General features: G+C 45.3%; 1 protein-coding gene across 1 annotated transcript in view; it reads right to left on the bottom strand.

Moving 5' to 3' along the window:
* PDGFRL (platelet derived growth factor receptor like) overlaps window positions 1-24,837 on the bottom strand; it is a 66,344-nt gene that overhangs the window by 30,279 nt on the left and 11,228 nt on the right. Inside the window, exon 2 of the mRNA XM_045397917.3 lies at window positions 21,678-21,975. Coding sequence (XP_045253852.2) covers window positions 21,678-21,975 — 298 coding nt within the window. The remainder of the gene's footprint in view (window positions 1-21,677; window positions 21,976-24,837) is intronic.

Here is a 24,837-nt window from a genome sequence, read left to right as displayed (position 1 = left end):
AAAAAAAAGAGTTTGTATATTTTGATACCTTTTTTATACTAAAAATAAAACTAGAAGATTCAACACTACTGTGTTAACCATGTATCTTGGGATTTTCAGTGATCTTTCTTCTTTTTGCTTATATGTAGTTTTTAAGCTTCTAAATCAAATGAGTATGTGTTATTTTATAATAAGAAAAGAAAAACTGGACTGGGCACGGTGGCTCACATCTGTAATCTCAGCACTTTGAGAGACCAAGGTAGGTGGATTACCTGAGGTCAGGAGTTCGAGACCAGCCTGGCCAACATGGTGAAACCATGTATTTACTAAAAATACAAAAATTACCCGGGTATGGTGGCAGGTGCTTGTAATTCCAGCTAGTCAGAAGGCTGAGGCAGTAGAATCGCTTGAATCAGGGAGGCAGAGGTTGCAGTGAGCCAAGATCATGCCACCGCACTCCAGCCTGGGTGACAGAGCGAGACCCTGTCTCAGAAAAAGAAGACAGAGGAGAGGGAAGAGGGAAAAGAAAAGAAAAACTATAATAAAAGCAAAACAAGTAAAACTACTTATAAAGTACAAAACAGATGCTGCATAAATGCATAAGCACAATGGCTCGTGTGTATTTAAATACTTGGAGGTTAGTTTTACAATGCGTTGCCTTTTTAAAATGTGAATTTCCAACAGGAAATTCCTTTAGAGGCCTAAAACTAGTGTGTATTATTTTGTTAAGATTAAGGGAAACACTGTCGATTGGAGTATAACATATCATTTGGAGTGCAGCATGGCTGTTTCTTAACCATTCTGCTCCCCTGTCTGTGTGGACCTGCCAAGGCTGTGCCACTTCCCCGGAGTTTAACCCAGGCTCCCCGATCTTACCAAGCCTTCCTTCTTGGTTCCCACTCTTGGCATCTCTAGTTCTTTCCACACAGCTGCAACTCCACCTGTGACCCAGGCTGCTATCACCACTCACTCTCTCATGTCTACTCTGTCTGCTGAAAAATCTATCTTTCTGGAGAAATGTCTCCTCCATCCCCCTCAGATGCCTTTCATCAAGTATCAGATATACTCTCCTGAAAACCATTGTATCATTACCTCCAGTTCTAAATATCAGCTTCTCCCACTGCACACAGAATTGCACGTAACCACCTCTGCCTGGTATTCCAGCTCCTTTGCTCTCCCAGTCCTTAAGCCGAGTAACCTTGTGTCTTTAGCCATTAGCTCCTCACCAAACCCAGACACATCGGCTCATTTCCACCTCTGAGTCCTCCACCCATCTCTTTCCCTCTGAAGGGCTCTCTTCTATCTGTTCAAAACATGCTTACTCTTCAGGGTGCTATTCCCAAGGAGGCCAATCACGTCCAGTGGCCTTTATAAAACAGCGGTTAAGAGCATGCACTCAGGAGTCGGCTTTCCTTGGTTCAAATCCTGCCTCCACTACTTACTGGCTGTGTGACCTTGAACTGCAGTTTAAGGTGACAGTGTACAGAACACAACAGAATTCAGTGAGTGAAAGCAGGCTGAATAACTTATCTAAGAGTCCTTACTTTTTGCCCCCCTTTTATCCAATGTGAGTTAAGTACAAGTGCCAAGAGTAATTTCGGAACTGGGAAGGACCTTAAAGATCATCTGGTTGGATGTCTCACTTTACAGGGATGAACTGACTCATCCAAGGTTACAAGGCCAGCTAGAGGCAGAGCTGGGAATGAAATCCCTGGGGACTCCTGAGAAAAGAGAGTCTGGCATGCTTCCCACTGAGCAGGGGAAAAGTAACATGAGTTGACTGTTTAAAATATGTAAGTAAATCCTAATGAAATGCTGACTTGGAGGAAATTCGCAGATGATAACTTTCCAGATAGGCACTCACCATGTAGAGAAACGCATAGAAATAACAATGAAATCATCCTTCTTGTGTAATTTTTGTTGAGACAGAGTCTCACTGTCCCCCAGGCTGGAGTGCGGTGGCGTGATGTTGGCTCACTGAAAGCTCTGCCTCCTGGGTTCAAGGGACTCTCCCGCCTCAGCCCCTCCTGAGTAGCTGGGATTACAGGCATGCGCCACCATGCCGGCTAATTTTGGTGTGTTTAATAGTGACGGGGTTTCACCATATTGGCCAGGCTGGTCTTGAATTCCCGATCTCAAGGGATCCTGCCACCTCAGCCTCCCAAAGTGCTCAGATTACAGGCGTGAGCCACCGTGCCTGGACCTTCTCTTGTAATTCTGACAACAAGGTCATCTTTGAATTGTGACCATATGATTCCGATGTATACGGGTGACTCACATTACAGGTTGAGAATCCCTTATCCAAAATGCTTGGAACCAGAGGGGTTTGGATTTCAGATTTTTTCCAGATTTTGGAGTATCTGCATCCTACTTACTAGTTAAGCATCCCTAATTTGAAAATCTGAAATCTGAAATGCTCCAATGAGCATTTCCTTTGAATGTCATAGTGCTCAAAAAGTTTCAGATTGTGTAGCATTTCGGATTCTGGATTTTTGGATTAGGGATGCCCAACCCTTACTATAAATCTGGCAATTCTAATCTTACCATGTAGCAGAAGCTCATCAGCATTTCTCTGTGGGTAACATGAGAAAAAGATGCCCTAGCTCTGCTTAGCTGAATGCTCACAGCCATGTATTCGGGAAGAATAGGCCCTGGAAGATGAGTGAGGACAGAGGACAATGGAGCAAGCCTCTGCCACCCTTGCTAGGAGAACAAGCTGTGAATTACCAATGGACAGGCACACAGGCACAGTGAGTGTATTATGGCCAAGTCAGAATAGTGAATGCAACAGCCGTGGGGCCTGGACCCATTCGCACCCAGCACAATGAATTCACTGCAGGAAAATCCACCAAATCTCCCTCCTGCCAACATTTTTAAGGTAATCGCTCATAATAACGCCACACTGATGGTAAATCTTCTGAATAACATCAGAAACCTAAATAAACAAACTGTTTTCTTGGTGTAGAGACTACCGAGATGTTGAAAATACGGCTTGCTTTGAGTTTACTTTACTAAAAGATGTGTAACACGAGCAAGTCTCTTTCCCCTCTGTGGCTTTAATGTAGTCACCTTGTAACATGTAGGGTCCAAGCCACATCAGCGGTTCTCCAAGCTGGCTGCAAATCACAATCTTTCAGGGGAGGTTTGATGCTATTCGCTTTGGCTTGTTTGTTTTTTTTTTTTTTTTTTTTTGGTATAGTCTCTCCCTCTGTCACCCAGGCTGGAGTGCAGTGGCATGATCTCGGCTCACTGCAACCTCCACCTCCCAGGTTCAAACGATTCTCCTGCCTCAGCCTCCTGAATAGCTGGGATTACAGGTGCATGCCACCATACCTAGGTAATTTTTTTTTCTTTTTTGAGGTGGAGTCTCGCTCTGTCGCCCAGGTTGGAGTTCAGTGGTGCGATCTCGGCTCACTGCAACCTCCGCCTCCTGAGTAGCTGGGACTACAGGTGCCCGCCACCACACCCGGCTAATTTTTGTATTTTTAGTAGAGACAGGGTTTCACCATATGGACCAGGCTGGTCTTGAACTCCCAACCTCAGGTGATCCACCAGCCTCGGCCACCCAAAGGGGTAGCATTACAGGTGTGAGCCACTGTGCCCCGCCGGCTCTTCTTTATTACTACTACCTGAGACAGAGTCGTGCTCTGTCACCTAGGCTGGAGTGCAGCGGTGTGACCATGGCTCACTGCAGCCTCAATCACCCACCCCAGCCTCCCAAGTAGCCAGAATCACAGATGTGTACCACTATATCCAGCTAGAATTTTTTGGTTTTGTTTTAAGAGATGGGGTCTCACTATTTTGCTCAGGCTGGTCTCAAACTCCCGGGCTCAAGTGATCCTCCTGCCTCGGCCTGCCAAGGTGCTGGGATTATAGGCGTGAGCTGCTGTGCCTGGCCCCTCCCTGGCTCTGCTTTGCACAAGTCTCCATCTTCTCTTCAAGGCCTGGTCTCCTACAGTTAGGTCATCACTCACTCAATGATTCCATTTGCCTCACCAATGCCTGCTCACGGCTGCCTTCTCTCCTTCCCATCAGCTGTTCCACACTCACACTTGACCACGCGCTGTCTTCTGTTGCTCTGTCCTTGTATCCGGTTTGTCTTTTATCTCACTAGTTCTTAAGCTGCTTGTCATTGGGACTATTTCTGTTTTTTTTTCCCCCTCATATGCCATTCTGACTTAGTAGACTGTCTTTATATATGCATTAAGCAAACGATAATGCATTTAGCGTGCACTCTCCGCAGTGGACGAACACTTAACTGAAGGCTGTAACACACTCGCTCTGGTCACCCCTCTGGCTCTTGTAGGGGACATTTCCTCCCTCTGCCTCTTTCCCCAGGATGCCTACCAGGGGATGTGATGTATTGTGCCACTTGCATGAGCCACTTGGGTAAATAAATACACGAGGGCATGTTTAACATTGATTCACTTCTATCAATGTTGGTTAACTCACAGGGCTCCAAACCCCCTACCTTTTCCCAGCTTTGAAGTCAAGTTCACAAACGACAGCGCTGTTACAGGGAAGGGTGAGCTGGTGCTTTCTGACCTCTGCTCCAATGTAAGTGAGACACCGGATCTCACCTGGGTTCTAGGCAGTGGGATGGGGACAGAGTAGTGCTTTGGACAGTAGGATGTGATCTGAAAGGCAGAGACTAGGGGCAAATCAGGATGAACTCCCAAACGCAATCCAAGCAAAGTCTTTGAGCAGGAAGGATTCAAGCGAGGCAGGAGACAGGCCCGAGGCCCCAAGACAGAATGGACAAATTGGGAATGCAGGATGGGAAGTGACACGAGAAGGTTCTGGGCTGACTTCCCAGGGCAGCAACTTAGCAGCTGCCCACCTGCAGCCAGCTGTGTGGGTGGGATGGAGCTGCCAAGGGAGCCAAGCCCGGACACTGCAGGAACACCTCTGACATCTTCATTTTGCTTTTTTATAAACGTGCCATTCCACACAATTACTGACTAGTGGACACACAATTTCCCATTTTACATCTATCCTTTATTCCTCTTTTCTTGCTCCTTCCTTTGACATACCTTTCAAAACTATTTTATTTAAGTTACATGTTCAAGTACTTGGTCAACAATGATGCTACTAACACACCAATGTGCACTTTTGAGCATTAAATCCCAGACATCATCCACATGTACACGTATTTGTCAAAGCAAGGTTTCACTCATAAAATACATGCAATCACTGGTACTATCAGCAAAGCTCCATCTTACAAGATGCTCCAAAATTATCATCTAACATAGTTTGTGATATTCCTACAGTGTCTTGGTTTGATGCACTAACTTGACTGTATTGTCATTTTCTTACTGTATTTTAATGCTGTGAAACACATCCGGGATAATCAATCCTAGACTTAACAGAAATGCCCAAGAAATGAAAGGTGTTGTTGAATGAAACTCTTTTTTGGTTTTAAATACATATTCGGTGTAGGAAGGAACATTATTTTTAAATAAGAGTTAGCAGAAGACGTTTTCCCCAAAACTATAGAATGTGCTTCAAGCAATTTCCCCCACCCAAATGACTAGGTCGACGAGCAATGGGTGATCCAGAGAACCTTGAGACCATTAGTATAAGTATCAGTGAGCCCTCCACAATGCTATGGACACAAAAATTTGTAGGGGATTGAGACACACGTCTAAAACATTTCTTAAAACGAAACTCCCAGGCTGAGGCAGGTGGATCACTTGAGGTCAGGAGTTTGAGACCAGCCTGGCCAACATGGCAAAACCCGGTTTCCACTAAAAATACAAAAATTAGGGCATGCACCTGTAATCCCAGCTACTCAGGAGCCCGAGGCAGGAGAATTGCTTGAACCTGGGAGGTGGAGGTTGCAGGGAGCCCAGATTGTGCCACTGCACTCTAGCCTGGGTGACAGAGCAAGACTTCATCTCAAAAAAAAGAAAAGAAACAATCTGAAAAACTGGCTGTTTTCTTATGAGTTACCTCCTTTGGGTACAGTATGGTGAACAGAAATAACTCACCGATATTGAGATGGCTTACTATGTGTGCCAAGAGCTCTACATGCATGACCTCATTCTATCCTGAGAACAGCACAATGAGCCTAGTTCTATTATTACCTGCCCCCCACCCATGTCCTGAACGGAACATAGCTGTGTTTTTCTGCAACCTGAACACTGTCAGAACACTGAGTACACTGGGGGAAGTCTTGTATCCTGCTGCCTCCACCCACCAATCTCTGGGGAAATACGGGAGGGCCTGGAGCTGGTGCCAGTGAGTCTGGAAAGAGAAGGCTGTACCTTCAGCATTGGTTAAGTTATGTATTTGTCATTTCTGGGGTGGAGGACCATTCGAGGACAAGTATTAGAGCTTGGGGGTGGCGTTTCCTTTTGACTGGCCACTGCAAACTAGACCCCAATTGGATCCATGCTCCAGATAAGAACGAAGGCAAAGTGAGAGCCTCGTCATCTTCATTTGTTCTGCTCGGAAAATAAAACGAGCTTTGGAGGAAAGTGAGTTCGAATATAAAAGACACCTGCAGAACGATATGAATGCACTTAAGTGTACTGAACTGTCTACTTAAAAATAGTTAATATGGTAAATTGTATGTTCTGTGTATTTTCCAAAATTATAAATTATTTGGAAAAAAAAACCAAAAATACCTTCCTCAGTATAACACCAGAGTACTGTCCATAACATTTACCAAAGTCTGTGCAGATTCCTTCTCAACGGTGGGATTCTTCTGTTGATAACCACTTAAGATCTTTCTCTTTTTCTTTTAAAATGTCTCCCAGACTCTCCCTCCAGATGCTGGATGACATGATGAGCCTGGCCGGGAGCCCACTCTTTGCTCCATCGGCCCACCCTCCCTTTGTGTTGTCTGTGGGTGGAGTAAGCTGTTGCCAACCGTGGCCAAATGAAAAGCCCGATGCCCTCCCTTCTCTCTAAAAGCTATTTATTGTTTTCAGAGGAACCAGCCATCAAAGAGATCTCCTGTGCCCCACGCACTCCTCCCAACTCCCAGTTCTTGACTGAAAAAATGCTAACATCCGACCAGATACCAGAGAAACATCCTGAGAGACAATGCCTGGACTGGATTTCCTAGGGAGCAGGACCAGGGCCTATTACCACATCAGCCTGTCTTGTTTTTACTGCTGTGATGTTGCTGACAACATAGCTGAAATCTCCAACATCTCCTTGTTCCTACCTGCATTGATTGATTATATTTAAGCCTTTGTCCAGACCCACCTATTCTCAGTTTCTTCTCATTTTCTTCCCTGAATCAGCGCGGTGCCAATCGTTCTCTGGCTCTACAACCTGGAAATGTGTTATGATGACATTCAAGAAACAAAATGTGTGCAGAGAAGATGGAAATGGGTCATGTTGATCTCCCAGCAGGGGTTATTCAGATAATCCAGAATATTCTTGTACGAATGTTTTAATACTATCAACAAAATGAAAGCAAACATTTAAAAAATTATTGCAAAGAAACATGATGTCCAGGAATACATCTACAGACCCCAGTCTGAGCGAAATAGGCATGGGGCACGGGGAGGAAGAATGAAGACAATTGACACAGGAAGAGACACCGTCTTTCTTCTGAAGGCAATGAGGAGTGCTAACCCTCACACTATGCTTTATATTACTCTGCATTTTCTGTCTCTCTCCCTCTTCCTCCTTTCTCTCTCTCTCTCTCTCTCTCTCTCTCTCTCTCTCTCTCTCCTTTCATTCTTTCTGAGACAGAGTCTCACTCTGTTGCCCAAGCTGGAGTGCACTGGCATGATCTCAGCTCACTGCAGCCTCCACCTCCCAGGCTCAAGCAATCCTCCCACCTCAGCCTCCCAGGTAGCTGGGATATAGGCACACGCCACCGTGCTCTGCTAATTTTTGTATCTTTTTTTTCGTAGAGATGAGGTCTTGCCATGTTGCCCAGGCTGGTCTCAAACTCCTGAGCTCAAGTGATCCACCCCCCTCAGCCTCCCAAAGTAAGGAATTACAGGTGTGAGCCACCATGCCCACTCATGCATTTTCTGTGCATACATATTTAGAAAGGCCTTAAATCCTCGACTCATAATTGCCCTAAATTTTACTCTAAATTTCTTTATGTGGCCAACAAGGCCCTCCATGGTCTGCCTCACCTCCCATCATCATCTCTTCTCCTAACCTCCTTCCCACTCCCTTGCCTCTGACCTCCCCGTCTTACCCACCTGCCCTCCATGCTCCAAGTTCTACACTCATTCCCACTTCTAGGTACTTCCTTCAAACACTTCTCTCCGGAATTTCCTTATATTCTTCTACACCTTTCCTTACCCAGGGAACTCTCAACTTTCAGGTATGAGCTTGAGTTTCCTCCTCCTTGACACCATACATCTGTTAACAAGGCACTTGCTAACAGATTTTAATATTTTATTAAAATTGCTTGTCTTCCATGAGATTAAAAGATCTATGGGATACAGAGGTTATATCTATTTTGCTCGCCATCTTATATCCAGCATCTGCCTAGCAGGGACCATAAACATAGTAGATGCTTATAAAAAAACTGTTGGCAGAAAGGAACAGGGCAGAGGAGTCGAGAAACAGAGCGTTCGACCAATGATAATTACTGTTGTCAGGAACAGTACCTTTGCTGTTTCCAATCTCAAAGAGAGGAGATGTCTATGGGATCTGGGATGGACTGAGTCTGGAAGTAAAACCCGAATCAATTTCAGCACCTGAAAATACAGTCATCAGCATGTTTCTATCAGCCTCGAAGGGACGAACTACACTGTTCAAGGGGGCCACTGTTCCTGAAAGACACAGCAGGGCACAGGGGCACGACTGAATTTGTCCCTGTGTGGGTACGTACACTTACAAATGTCTACTCCCTTTTTAAAAAATGTGTTTGTTGGGCCGGGCGTGGTGCCTTATGCTTGTAATCCCAGCACTTAGGGAGGCCCAGGTGGTGGGTGGATCACTTGAGGTCAGGAGTTCACGACAAGCCTGGCCAACATGGCAAAACCCTGTCTCTACTAAAAATACAAAAAATTAGCCAGGCGTGGTGGCACACGCCTATAATCCCAGCTACTTGAGAGGCTGAGGCATGAGAGTTGCCTGAACCCAGGAGGCAGAGGTTGCAGTGAGCTGAGATCGTTCACTGCACTCCAGGCTGGGCAAGAGAAAAGACTGTCTCCAAAAATACATAAATTAAAATACAATTTGTTTGTTGGTAAATTGAATTCTACACTGTTTAAAATACAACTTGAAACTGTGCCCACTGCGTAGCCTAGAAGGCTGAAAGGACCATAGGTTTAAGTGTGCAGGTATTGTATCCACTCAGTTCTCATTTGGAATGTTTCTTCATTTACTGGTGATAGGAAGACAGTTGTAGCACAGCTGAAACCTGCCATCTAGTGGACTTTCTCATGACAGGGTTTTGCAAGGCAAAGGAAACAAGCATTGCAGTGTAGGAGACCAGAACTCCAAGAGCATCCCTCAGTTACGCTCTTCCGACAGAGTTCTCCTTTCCAAATAGCCCAGTGTCAGGTTTTCACGCTCTGGCATCCAAAGAGTTATCCTAAATCAATGTGGAATTTCAACCACTTTCCATGCAAAGCTATTTCAGCAAGAAAAATCGATGCTTCCTTCTGGGTAAGTATATGCTTTTCATTTCTGTTTTGAATCTTTAGAAATCGGATTAGTTTAGTCTATAACTTAAAAAAAAAGTCGATGATTAATCTATCTTGCCTGAAGCTACCTCCATCAGACGGAGAGTGTACTGTGATGTAAATTTATCCCAACAGACGTACCACAGAGCTCTGGAGCAGGGCAGCCACTCTGCCTCGGGAACTAGGGCGCCCAAGTTCTGGGACCCACGCAGCCACTTGCCAGCTTGTCCCTCTGGACCAGCCACCTCTCCTCTATGACTCTCAGTTCCCTTATCTGTCAAAAAGCGAGGCTTCCTTGAAGACATACACATGGCCAATATGCATATGAAAAATCCCAACATGACTTACCGTTAAAGAAATCCAAACCAGAACCACAATGAGACATACTCTCACACCGGTCAGAATGGCTATTAACCAAAGCCAAAAATAACAGATGCCATCAACGTCGTGGAGGAAAGGGAATGTTTACACACTGCAGGTGGGAATGTGGATTCGTTCAGCCACTGTGCAAAGCAGTTTGGAGATTTCTCAAAGAACTTAGAGCTACCATGTGGGCCAGCAATCCCATTACTGAGTATATATCCAAAGGAATATAGATTGTTCTACCACAAAGGCACAAGAATTCATACGTTCATTGCAGTTCTCATCACAATAGCAAAGACATGGAATCAACCTAGATGCCCATCAATAGTAGACTGGATAAAGAAAATGCGGTACATACACACCATGGAATACCACACAATAAAAAAGAGTGAAATCATGTCCTTTGCAGCAAAATGGCCATTATCCTAAGTAAACCAACACAGGGATGGAAAACCAAATACCACATGCCCTCCCTTTTAAGGGGGAGCTAAACACTGAGTACACCTGGACACAAAGATAGGAACAATAGACACAGGGGCCCACTTGAAGGTGGAGGGCGGGAAGAGGGTGAGGACTGAGAAACTACCTATTGGGTACTAAGTTTATTACCTGGGTAATGAAATAATCTGCACACCAAACCCTCGTGACATGCAATTTATCCATGTAACAAATCTGCACATATACACGCTCAACCTAAAAGTTGGAAAGAAGAAAAAGAACAGGGGTGTAAGATAAATAATCAGAAGGTCCCTTTTAGGTCTAAAGTTCTTTGAGCTTGTTCCCAGAGTCTCAGGTCACATGATCTTAGGGGTCTGACTTTAGATCCCCTCCAGGCTCAGTGCCGCCGGCACCACTCATTCATGGAAACACACGTGGAGGACCGACAGCATGCTGGAGACTGTGCTGGGTGCGCGGAAAACATCAGGAATAAACAGACACCCTCTATGGTTAGAGACTAGAGTCATTGCTGCTGTGATAGGAAGAAGTGGGAAAATCCAAGAACGACTTAGACAGTAGCATCACTGTTTGGATGCGGGAGGTGAATAAGGAAAGTGGTATTCAGAGTGACTCCTGGGCCTCTGGTCAAGAGCAACTGGATGGATTTAGTGCCATTCTCTGAACTGAAGGACACAGGAGGATGACCAGGTGTGGAGAAAGACCATGAGCTGAGTTTGTTTATTATTTCTTTAGAGATGGGCCTCGCCCTGTCTCCCAGGCTGGAGAGCAGTGGCGCAATCATAGCTCACAGCAGTCTCAAGCTCCTGGGCCCAAACTATCTTACCATGTCAGCCTCCCAAGTAGCTGGGACTACAGGTGTGCACCACTATGCCTGGCTCATTTTTAAAGTTTTTTTTTTTTAATATTTTTTAATTTTTTTTTATTTTTAGAGATGGGGTCTTGCTCTATTGCCCAGGCTGGAGTGCAGTCATGGATCATAGTTCACTATGGCCTCAAATCCCTGGGCTCAAGTGATCTTCTCACCTCAGCATCCTGAGTAGCTGCAACTACAGGCATGTATCACCACACCTGTAATTTAAAACAAATTTTTTAGAGATGGGGGTCTTGCTATGTTGCCCAGGCTGGTCTTAAACTCCTGGCCTCCCCTGTTGCTGGGATAGATGGTTCAGCTTAAATAAAAGCTCATGAAATATCCAAGCAGATATTGTGAGCAGGCAGCTGGATAGCTCAGTCTGAAGCTCAGAAGAAACATTTAACATAATATAGGACAAATTGAGGGCATTTGCCAGCATGTAGAGAGGAGTGTACAGAGCCAACATTCAATGTCTGGAAGAGTGGAGGATGCAGAGCTGGTGAAGAGGACTCCGGAAGAGCTATGAGACAGAGAGAAAACCAGAGGGACACAGGACTGTGGAAGCCAAGACAAGATGCTTCACTCGGCTAAACGGAGTTGGTGCAGGAAATCTCAAGGCATGGAAAAGGGAACTCTGGATTTAGCGCCCTTGTTGACCTTGGTGAAGTAATGGGGCCAGGAGTCAGATAGTTATTGAAGAGTGAATAGGAAAAAGAAAAAAAGTGAATACAGTGGGAACAGAGACTCCTCCCAGGGAACTGGCTGTGAAGGTTATGACAGAGGAAGATGGCTGGAGGGTGCATGGGGGTCAAGGCAGAATTTCTTAATTTGGTGAATATTGACGAAAGGACCCATAAATCCTTTTCAAGGAGATGTTGACGACCCAGAATGAAGAGGCAATAAGGGACATGTTGAGGTTCCTGAGAAAGTAGGTAGAGATGAGATCCAGGGCACAGATAGTGCTTTGGCCTTAGGAGGGAAAATCCTCATCCTTCTTCCCCTGTCACTGGTAGAGCAGGGAAGGAGGACATGTAAGATAAAGTGAAGGCGATTGGAGCTCCAATTTCTCAATAAATTAGGGGATGACTTCATTAGCTGAAAGTGAGAGAGAGAGAGATCAGACGTTTAAGAAGAGAGAAAAAGTGACCTTTCTAGATAAATGTATTCAGTTTTGCCAGGCAGAAGTGAGGTGGCCACAACTACTGGCAGCCACGGCCACGTGGCCAGTCGTATGGCTCCTTCCAGCAGTGCTCAGGGTCCATGTGCAGACAAGAGAAAGGAGATGAACAGGGTCATTTAGGTCAGAAGTTTCCAAGTGAATATGAAGGAAGAACAGAGAGCAAAGGAACTTAGGACATGTTCAAGAGTTCAGTAGAAATGACAGAAACCAGAATTGGAGACTATTATTCTAAGTGAAGTAACTCAGGAATAGAAAACCAAACATGGTATGTTCTCACTGATATGTGGAATTAAGCTATGAGGATGCAAAGGCCTAAGAATGATACAGTGGACTTTGGGGACTTGGGGGGAAGAGTCTGGGGGGGGGGGCGAGGGATAAAAGATAATAAATGTGGTGCAGTGTATACCGCTCAGGTGATGACGGGTACACCAGGATCTCACCAATCACCACTAAAGAACTTAGGTAACCAAATACCACCTGTACCTCAGTAACTTATGGAAAAATAACATTTTTAAAAAGAGAGAGAGAAGTAAAGACATACAGGGGCAAAATGTGGATAAAGAGGGAGAAGGGAGAGTCAATGGATTAATGGCTCTATGAGGTCAAGGAACAAGAGGTTCTGTATTAGTCTGTTCTCACATTGCTAATAAACACATACCTGAAACTGGGTAATGTGTAAAGGAAAGAGGTTTAATGGACTCACAGTTCCACATGACTGGGGAGGCCTCACAATCCTGGTGGAAGAGCAAGGGATGTATTACATGGCAGCAGGCGAGAGAGAGAATAAGCACCAAGAGAAAGGGGTTTCCCCTTAGAAAACCATGTGATCTCGTGAGACTTATTCACTACCATGAGAACAGCATGGCGGAACTGCCCCCATGATTCAATTATCTCGCACTGGGTCCCTCCCACAACATGTGGGAATTACAGGAGCTACAATTCAAGATGAGATTTTGGAGGGGAAACAGCCAAACCATATCAGGCTCTGAGCCAATGGGGATGGATCCAGGTGACACAGCACCATAGATATGAAATATATTAATACTTTGTTGTTTGCCTAGCAGACCCACCTCCCAATACACGCAGTGTATACACATCAGTACTCAGTAATTATCTTTAAATGTTGAATGAATGAATGACTAGGAACTGACTTCTGACATGTCCCCTAAACCCCTGGGGAAGCCAAAACATACTTCCTGAGCTCTGGTATGTGTCAGACATTGTTCTAGGTGCTAGGAATCTGATGATAAACCACAGATGTGCTATTTGCCTCAGGGGGTTTATTCTTTCAGGAGGGAAGAAGGACACAGACCCCAGATTATAAAGAAGTAATCAATGGAATAAACAGATCAGCAATAATATATTCATATTCCAGATCAGGAAGCTGGGTGCTAGGGAAATTACTGATCACAGACCACTTTGCTGGTTAGTCATAAAGGGATAACTCAAATCTAGCTGTGCCTCAGCCTCTGGCTTCTCTGTTCCATAACATTCTTTGTCTTTATTCTCATTGAAGGAAACATATAGAATAACACATTTATCCTTATTGAGTAAATTGAATGCTTTCTCTGTGTTACACATATGAACCATGAAAGTTATTTATATAATAATGTTTATAACTGCACTATTTATGATAGTAAAAATTCAAAGCCACAAGCTGGGAACCCCATAAGATGACAATGCAATGTTACATTGACGGAATACCATATTGTCATCAACATCGTAAGTAGATCTACATAAAAATCCATATGAAACTACTGCAGGTTAGAACACATTAACTTACTGCAATATTGCTTTAAACACTTATTTTCCCAAATCCCAAATTCATAGTTGAGTGGGTCCTTAGAGACCATCTTGTTTTACAGGCCAAAGAAACTGACGCAGCATCCTTGGTAAAACACCACCATGAATAGTAAGAAGAGATGGATTTCTGCATCCTCCAATCCTAGAGAGATGCCAAATTATATTTGGGTGCCGTGAATGTTCCTTTCTTTATATTGTGTTTTAATCATTTACCAAAATCATTGATGAATAAAGCCAGATACATTAACTCATTAAAGTCTTAAATAAGCAACTACGACACTCCCAGCACTTTGGGGAAAGCAAATATATATTGCATTTTTCTCTACTTGGGCATTTTACTTCCTAGAGCTCTAAAGTTTGTTAGACCTTTTTCTTCTTCGTTAATTGCTCTCTCTGTTGACCTGCTTTTGTAGGTGAGTGTGAAGAACATTTCATGATTTAGTAGGAAAAGATGAAGTAGTCAGATGGTTACATTCAGATAAATGTGGTCACGCTTCTAGAAAGCCACCAATATTGGTTAAAACTACAAGACTTGGCTGGGTGAGGTGGCTCATGCCTGTCATCTCAGGACTTTGAGAGACCAAGGTGGACGGATCACTTGAGGCCAAGAGGCAGAGACCAGCCTGGCCAACATAGTGAAAGCCCGTGTCTACTAAAATACAAAAATTAGACAGGTGTGGCAGCTAATGCCTGTAGTATCAGCTATCCAGGAGGTTGGGGCACTAGAATTGCTTGAATATGGGAGGCGGAGGTTGCAGTGAGCTGAGATAGTGCCACTGCACCCCAACCTAGGCGACAGAGTAAGACTTTGCCAAAAAAACAAACAAACCAAAAAAATGAAAAACTACAAGACTTTGTTGGATGAACACCTGGGGAGCTTCCAAACTCAACACTGTCACAGCCCTGGAAAGAACTCTTTCTACGGAAAAAAGAAATCACACAACGAATACTTCGCCATCCAAAGGCACCACGTTCTGGGAACGATGTCAAGAGTCCATTTCTTGAATCTCTGGTGTGAAATAAATCGTGGGGTTTTTTTTATCGTTGGTTGATATAGCTATGACTAGATGTTTTTCACATTTTTTCACGTTTCGTAAGTTTTTGGAAGCCCACATCCGTCATTACTTTCTTCTAAAGCTCTTGCTGTGCTTCGGATGAACAGTATTTAATGTTAAAGAGTCAAAATTTGTTTCTTCAGATGCTGAATATCTCTCTTCAGATTAATGCTTACTCTGAGTCTTTAAAATGTTTTCAAATGTATTTTAATATATAATTTAGATATATGTGAAAATACTGTTAGAAAACACTAAAATTTCAAGCATGGAATCCTCTAAGCTTAAGATGCTTTGTGTAAGTCAAAGACTAAATGTTCAGAATAATTTAAATTATGTCAATTCTGTTTTTTTTTTATAAAAAGTGTATGAATCCGACTTTGGTGAATCAGGTCGTTTAAAATGGATGTGGTACTGGAGGCGGGGCCGGTCCTGCGGGTGCGCTGGCTTCTTCCCACGGAGTTACATGCAGCCCGTGCACCTGTGAGTAGCCCAGCGGCCAATCTGGCCAACGGGCCATTTTACAGGAACTGAGGTCCAAAGAGGACATGGACACCCCAGCCCGGTCACAGTCACATAGGGCTCAGTGGACAGCCTTGGATTGAACGTGGGCTCCTAACTGCCTCCGGCCACTTCGCACCAACTGGGATGGCCCAGGTCCCCCAGCAAGGGTAGCTCCGGGGCTTCCTGGCTGGGTGCTTCCCATTGGCTGCCAGCTGTGTGACACCACAGGGCGGAGTCTGTGGAGGCCCCACCCACCTCCTGTCAATGGTCCCATCTGCCAGGAAGGATGAGGACTCCCAGGTTTCACCCACTGGAGGCTCAACCTGAGGAACGCTGGCCATGATGGGTGGGTTCACCTTGGGCTGACCACCCACTGGGCCTGCCTGCCCCTCCCTCAAAAGGCCCCTCGAGTTGTACGGGCTGTTGGGAGTTGGCTCAGCCTCGAACGACAGACAGCACACCTGTTGACCTAACCTCACTGGACAGACTCCAGGTGGACACCAACTCCTCAAGAGCCCCATGACTTCAGCTCTACCTGGGGCACCCAGCACCCCCACCCCCCCACAGGGCTAGAGGCCCTGAGATCCTGAAAAAGGGGCAGAAAGTAGGGAAGGTGGAGGCACCCTCCTCTCCTGTTGGACAGTTGAGTTCTGAGGGCAAGCCCTGGGCCCAGACACGCAGAGACCCTGGCTGCCCCGGCTCTTGTTTGTTTAGGCCCAGGTTCTGCCCAGACCAAGGCCCAGGAGAGCTCTCAGGAGGCTGAGAAACCTCCAGGCCAGACAGAAAGTTGGGGCCAGAGCTGGGTTTTAGAGATCCTACAGGATCCCAATGGGACCGCTACCTAGGTGGGGCACGGCCTGTACCCAAGAACAGGAGGGTCCTCCAGAGAATGTGCCACCACCAGGGATTTGAGCCGGGCCTGCCCAGAGCCTGGGCACCTTTGGGAGCAGGAAAAGTAAGGTGGAACTTGGAAAGGCTTTCAATGCCAGGCTGACGCTTGAGGGGACGGCGGGCAGGGAGGGAGGGCGAGAAGGCTCCCTCTGGCATTTGGGAGCAGGTGGGTGGAGGGAGAGGTCCCTGGAGGTGGCTGCAGTCCCTTAATGGGGGGCCTTGCTCGGGGCATGTGGGGCTCTCCCTCCATCCAGAGCTGGCCCAAGACCCTTAGAGTGCTGGCAAATCTCACTGCTCCTGACCCGGCCTGTGTATTCAAAACAAAAACAGTAAAACCAACATCAGGATGTCCATCAGAAAAAAAAAAAAAAATGTATGTGGCAAATCCCACTTTTGGGTATATATCCATAAGAATTAAAAGCAGAAACTCAAAGAAATATATGCACATCCATGTTCATTGTGGCATTCACAATAGCCAGAAGGTGGAAGGAGCCTAAATGCCTATCGCTGGATGATGGATTATAAAAATGTAGTCTAGGCCAGGCACAGTGGCTCACACCTGGAATCCCAGCACTATGGGAGGCCAAAGTGGGCAGACTGCCTGAGGTCAGGAGTTCGAGACCACCCTGGTCAACATGGTAAAACCTCATCTCTACTAAAAATACAAAAATTAGCCAGGCACGGCGGTGCGTGCCTGTAATCCTAGCTACTCTGGAAGCTGAGGCAGAAGAGTCGCTTGAACCTGGGAGGTGGAGATTGCAGTGAGCTGAGATTGCACCACTGCACTCCAGCCTGGGTGAAAGAGCAAGACTCCATCTCAAAACAAAACAAACAAAACAAATGTAGTATAGGCCAGGCATGGTGGCTCACACCTGTAATCCCAGCACTTAGGGGAGGCCGAGGTCAGGAATTCGAGACCAGCCTGGCCATCATAGTGAAACCCTGTCTCTACTAAAGATACAAAAATTAGCTAAGTGTGGTGGTGTGTGCCTGTAATCCCAGCTAGTTGGGAGGCTGAGGCAGGAGAATCACTTGAACCTGGGAGGCAGAAACTGTAGTGAGCCGAGATCATCCCACTGCACTCCAGCCTGGGTGACAGAGCAAGACTCCATCTCAAACATAAAATGTGGTATATATATACAATATAATATTACTCAGCCTTAAACAAAAAGGAAACCATATCATATGCTGTGACATCAAAGAACTTTGAGGACATCATGCTGTGGGAAATAAGTCAGCAACAATAACAAAAATATGCTGCATATTCCATTTATATGGGGTACCTAGAGTTGTCAAACTCATAGAAACAGCCAGTAGCAAGGTGATTGCCAGGACAGAGTGCTAGGAGAGGAGGAGTCCAGTGGGCAGAGTTTTGGCCATGCAAGATGAAAACGGTCTAGAGGTCTATTATACAACAATGTGCCTACAGGTAACAATACTGTACACTTCAAAATTATTTTTTCTTTCTTTTTTTTTCTGAGACAGTCTCACTCCCATTGCCCAGGCTGGATTGCAGTGGTATGATCATGGCTCACTGCAGCGTTGACTTCCTGGGCTCAGGTAATCCCACCCCCTTAGCCTCTCAAGTAGCTGGGACTACAGGAATGCACTCCAAAGCCAGGTTAAATTTTTTTTTTCTCGTAATTTTAGTAGAGATGGTTTCGCCATGTTGCCCAAGCTGGTCTTGAACTCCTGGGCTCAAGCCCGCCCACCTTGGCCTCCCAAAGTGCTGGGATTACAGGTGTGGGCCATCATGCCTGGCCTTCAAAATCATTAAGAGGGTAAATCTATGTTATGTGTTTTTTACCGCACATAAACATATATAGTGGTAAGTCTTTCCATATATCTTCCAAGCAGAATATCCATATGTTCTCTCTTACACACACGCACTTCAAGTGTAGAAAGAGAAACAGGAAGAATGGATTCACTTTCTCCATTTCCACTCCCCATCCAGCCCACTCAGCCTTAAGAAGGACCCTATCCTGTTTTATCCACGATGCTAGAAGGTAGAGTCAGAATAAAAATGTGAAAGATGTCTTAACACAAGAGGATAACAGAGATAAGTAGACAGTTTACTATAACTTATACATGTATTTTATTTATTTTCCAAGTGGTGTGTATAGGGAAGTGTGTGTGTGTGTGTGTGTGTGTGTGTGTGTGTAAGAAGGACAAGTGTATCAGGGAGGCTTGTCAGTCAAGCATTAAGTAGGGAAAGCTAAATGCCAACCACTCAGCTAAGTCTCAGTGAAAAACAAAGATGTTGAAAGTAGTTTTCAGTGTGAAGAGAGCCGGGAAGATGCAACAGCAAGTGCTGTGGGAACACACAGCTGGAGGGGCCTGCCATGGGTTTCCCAGAGAAAGTGATGCCTGAGGTTAGCCTGGTGCTGAGGGGCCCAAGAGTGTTCCTGGCTATGAAAACAGCAAACTTGAAGGCCCCAGGAGCCTGGTGCTTTTGAGAATCTTACAGGAGCCCAGGGCAGCGCGAGCGGAGTGACCCATCCAGATTAGAGGTGACTCCAGAGAGACGGCAGAGGTCAGGGAGGGCCTCACTGCCGTGTGAGGATGTTGGACTTTATCCTCAAGGGCACCCACCGAGTGGTTAGCAGGGGAGCCACACGCTGCACTCTGACTTCTAAGTGTTGGTCCAGCTGCAGTGAGCAGCACTAGCCTGGGTGTGGTCACCGCAGTATCAGAGATGGCAGAGAACAGCAGCTCAGACAGGGGACAGTGACTCCAGCAACACAAATGGACAGATGCCCATTCCTGGAAGAAGGCTCAATTGCTATGAAGAGGGAATTGAGTCATATATTAGGTTGGTGCAAAAGCAATAGCGGTTTGCCATCATCACGTTTCATGGCAAGAACCGCTATTACATTTACACCAAACTCGTAGAATTTTGAAATGTTAAAATGAAGGCTGAACTGGCTTAACCTGGCGACTGACTGGATGTGGAGAGTGTGGGAGAGAGGGAGGAGGCATGGATGCCTCCCAGTCTTCTGGTTGGGTAACCAAGTGGATAATGATGTCCTTGAGGGAGATGAATTTCTGCAGAAACACAGTTTGTGTGGAAATATGAATCTGTTATGAACATGCAGAGTCTGAGATACCTGCCCTCTGCAGTCTTTTTTTTTTTTCTTTTGAGATGGAGTATTGCTATGTTGCCAGGCTGGAGTCCAGTGATGCAATCTCGGCTCACTGCAACCTCCGCCTCCCAGGTTCAAGCGATTCTCCTGCCTCAGCCTCCCAAATAGCTGGGACTAGAGGCATGCACCACGCCCAGTTTATTTTTATACTTTTAGTAGAGACGGGGTTTCACAATGTTGGCCAGGATGGTATTGATCTCTTGACATCATGACAATCTGCCCACCTTGGCCTCCCAAAGCGCTGGGATTACAGGCATGAGCCACCGCGCCCAGCCTTCCTGCAGCCTTTCTTTCTCCCACTCTTGTCATCTCAAACAACGTCTGGTATTTCTCCATTGTAAATCGATCCTATTTCTCCATCATATACGGAAATAGGGTCAGAAAGAATCTTAGAAATCATGTCATCCCCCGCCCTCATTCTACACATAAGGAAACAGGCCTGGTGGAGTTTAGGAGACTTCGCCAAGGTGCACAGGACTCTAACCCCATACACACCCCCTGACTCACAGCCCGTGCTCAGGTTCCTCCCAGCACCGCAGAAAGTATGTGTTTCTTTCTTGCTTCTCACACTTGCCGCCATCACCACCATAACCACTCTTCCTGGTCTAGAAAGCCCAGCCTCCTGAAGGTACTCATTTAAACATGAGAAATCACTGGCCTTCTTACCAGTTGAGGCCTCTGAATGTAACAGTCATAGATTTATGAACGTAAAAATAATCAGAAGCTACCGGGCGCGGCGGCTCACGCATGTAATCCCAGCACTTTGGGAGGCCGAGGCGGGAGGATCACGAGGTCAGGAGATCGAGACCATCCTGGCTAACATGGTGAAACCCCATCTCTACTAAAAATGCAAAAACTTAGCTGGGCGTGGTGGCAGGTGCCTGTAGTCCCAGCTACTCGGGAGGCTGAGGCAGGAGAATGGCATGAACCCGGGAGGCGGAGCTTGCAGTGAACCGAGATCGCACCACTGCACTCCAGCCTGCGTGACAGAGCGAGACTGTCTAAAAAAAATAAATATATAATAATAAAAATAATAATCAGAAGCAGTTGAAAAGTAGTTGAAGTTGATATCTAGTCAAGTTGCTCACAGGAATCTCCTGTTAGATCATTTCAGTTTTCATTATGATTATTTAAGAAATAACATAAAACATGTCCATTAATTTACACAGTATGTTTTTTTAATATTTTTTTTGAGACGGAGTCTCCCTCTGTCACCCAGGCTGGAGTGTGATGGTGCGATCGTGGTTCACTGTAACCTCCACCTCTGGGGTTCAAGCGACTCTCTTGCCCCAGCCTCCTGGGTAGCTGGGATTACAGGCACATGCTACCACATCTGGCTAATTCATATTTCTTGTAGAGACAGGGTTTCACCATGTTGGCCAGGCTAGTCTCCAACTCCTGGCCTCAAGTGATCTGCCTGCTTTGGCCTCCCAAAGGGCTGGGATTACAGGCATGAGCCACTGCACCTGGCCACACAATATGAATTTTTAAACATCCATCTCTACGCAAAATAGTTTTCTATAAAATTTTGGTTTCCTATAAAATGTCACTCACCATACATTTTCAAATAAAATTGTCATATGGTTTTGTTACATGGTTTCCTATACAATTTCACTCTTTCAACAAATGTTGGTAGGATTTGCAGTTGTTTTTATTAACTGGGTAAAGAAATAAAATCTGTGACTTTCGTTCTTTGAGTTTCTATTCTAATGATCTATTAGGGTAAAACGCAACATGTCAGAAACAATGTATAATAACAGTTAAGAAGGAATTTTGTTAACTATTACAATTACAAATACTCAACCCTACACAGTTAAAAAAAAAAAAAAAAATGCTTACCTGATGCGAGAGTCCTTAAAGGTGTCAAGATATGCAGGGTAGCTCCATCCAATTCTACTCCCCTTACATCGAAGCTCTACACTTTGCCCTGCCAGCAGACTCAGGGTAGCGGCGGGTTTCTGGAAGCGACCTTTATCCAGCACCTGCATCATGATAGACTGCGTCTTTGGTGTTGAATCGGCTGAGTCCCTGTCCTTTATTTTAGGAATTTTGGGCTTCACCTTCTTGTTGGTAGGTTTGATTCTATTCTCCCCTGGTTCCTTTGGACGCTTGTTCTTGGGAAGGTGTTGGCCAGTAACTGCACAAACCAAGGAGAGAGAAATGCACTATAGTAACGGCATCCTCGGAATATTTGAGGCTGATAACTTTTTCTTCTTCTTCTTCTTCTTTTTTTTTTTTTTTTGAGACAGATTCTCACTATGTTGCCTAGGCCGGAGTACAGTGGCATGATCTCAACTCACTGCAACCTCCGCCTCCCAGTGATTCTCTTGCCTCAGCGTCCTAAGTAGCTGAGATTACAGGTGCCCGCCGCCGCACCCAACTCATTTTTGTATTTTTAGTAGAGACATGGAGACAGGGTCTCACCATGTTGGCCAGGCTGGTCTCAAACTCCTGACCTCAGGTGATCCGCCTGCCTTGGCCTCCCAAAGTGCTGGAATTACAGGAGTGAGCCACCATGCCCAGCCCTGTTAACTTTTAGATAACTCTAGAGAAGATAACTTTTTAATCCTCCCCTCCTCATATCTCAATATTGTTTTCAGTAAAAGTCATGTAATAATCATTTTTTGATTCTATAGTTTTAAAACAATCATTAAAAAGGAAAATATTTCAGCTCCAAAGATACTCAAATTCAGCAAAATAGTTCATGTATGAGCTAAAATTTGCCCTTAGAAAACAAAAATATTATTGCCTATAGTTCACACTGTTGCACAGTCTCTAAGTGGTCACACAAAACAGCCGAACTGAAGCCATTCAAGGCTGTTTCTTTACTTTGCAGCCTCTATGTTGTCACTGTTCATTTTGATTCTACTGTTTAAACACAGAAATATGTAGTTCCACAGAGACTGGGGGCATAAACTGTGCTGAAATTGCATGCAAAATATTTTGTGTTTATTGTTAGAAACAGAATCTCACTCTATCACCCAGGCTGGAATGCAATGGCATGATCCTAGCTCACTGCAGCCTTGAACTCCTGGGCTCAAGTGATCCTCCTGCCTCAGCCTCCTGACTAGCTAGGTCCACAGGTATGTGAGACCACGCTGAACAATTTTTTTTTTTAGAGTTGGGGTCTTGCTATATTGCCCAGGCTTGTATCTAACTCCTAGCCTCAAGCAACACTCCCACCTAGGCCTCCCAAAGTGCTACAATTATAGGTGTGAGCCACTCTGCCCTGCCAAGATTTTGAACCATGATGAACTTTCTCTCAAAACAAATGGTAAAGTGGAGATTACATTTGTCAGGGGCTGGTGATGTCTAGTTGGAATAAAATGTTTATTATTAAAGAGTAAATATTAAATGTATACTAATCTGAAACTTACATATAAATGATCAAAACTCAACTGTAACTGTAGCAATGATTTAGAATTTCACCAACAAAATATCTTTGGGGAAGGAGTATTTTATCACCAACATTGTTGAGAGTTGCTGGCAAATAGTGATAATAAAAAGCTAACTGACTTTAAGTTGCTTTTATGGTTGTTTTTGTCTTCTCTATAAATAAGGCACCCTTACTGACTACACCCAGGGAAGAGTCCCCCCTCCCTGTTCTGCCTGTGGTGGGCCACCAGACTCCTAAAATCTCAGCTAAGCCCCTTGCAGCCACACAGTTGTGTCCACGCAACAAGAAAGAAAAGCGGACTGTAGGCCAGGTGTGGGGAGACAGAGGTTGCAGTGAAAACAATGTTGACATATGAGGAGGGGAGGATTAAAAATTTATCTTCTCTAGAGTTATCTAAACGTTTTCAGGACTGGGCATGGTGGATCACTCCTGTAATCCCAGCACTTTGGGAGCCAAGGCAGGTGGATCACTTGAGGTCAGGAGTTTGAGACAAGCCTGGGCAACACGGCAAAACCCTGTCTCTACTAAAAATACAAAATTAGCCAGGCATGGTGGTGCATGCCTGTAGTCACAGCTGCTAGGGAGGCTGAGGCACGAGAATTGCTTGAACCTGGGAGGCGGAGGTTGCAGTGAACCGAGATCATGCCACCACACTCCAGCCTGGGTGACAGTGAGACCCTGTCTCAAAAAAAAAAAAGAAAGAAAAAGGTACTGTAGAGTTTCAGTTTGACCATCTGTCCGCACAAGCTCAAAGGCCACCTCAATAGATACCCACAGAATTATAAAATTTTCAAACTTACGACATCCTTAGAGATCATTTAGGTCAAGTCCTCATGTTGTAGATTTAAAAACTAAAGGAGGCCCTCCCTGAAAAGCTGAATAAACTGTACAGAGTCACTCAGCTGGTTAGTGGCAGAATGTGGAGCAGAAGTCAGGCCTCCTATTCCCATTCCAGAGAGCTCATTTCACTATGTGGAGATAAACATTCTGTACATATTTTGAACAACCACACAGCCCTTGGCCAATTGAGAGAACGACAGGGCATTTATAGAACATGTGGTAGATTAGGAGAAAAGTATAATAAAAAACACAATTGATTTGGACTCAACTGTGTAATGATGAATTTGGTTTCCTTTGTGTGTTGTCCTTTGAAACGGGAGCCATGGGGCCTCCCCTCTTAGTTCAGTGTGGCCCTGAGTCTAGAACCAATCCTGCCCTTGGGATCTCTTGGCTCAGTGTCAAGATCCAAGCCTCACTCTTTGGGCTTCTATGCCTCAACCCCTGAGCCCTGCTCTATTTTCTGTGACTTCATGTCCAGCTGTGACCTGTTTCTTCTCTTAGGCCCGAGTCTCTTATTTCCCTTCCTTCCCCTACTAAGGTTCCTCTTGGTTACAGGCCTTACGGAGCATCCTCTATCCTTCCAGGGAGTAGAGCTGTGACCTTGAACCCTAGTCTCCAAGGCGGAACCCCCAACACCTGCTGCTGAATCTGCTGTTTGCCCATTATTCTGCTCACCCTGGACGTGTGGTTTATCACTCCTGGTTTTAATGATAGGTGGGGGTAGACAATGGCTCCCATGCACACGCTCCCAGCCTCCTAGAA

Source organism: Macaca fascicularis, chromosome 8 (genome assembly GCF_037993035.2).
Source record: "Macaca fascicularis isolate 582-1 chromosome 8, T2T-MFA8v1.1".
Taxonomy (NCBI): domain Eukaryota; kingdom Metazoa; phylum Chordata; class Mammalia; order Primates; family Cercopithecidae; genus Macaca; species Macaca fascicularis.
Note: the sequence above shows the minus strand (reverse complement) of the source record. Positions and strands in the feature narration are given on the sequence as shown.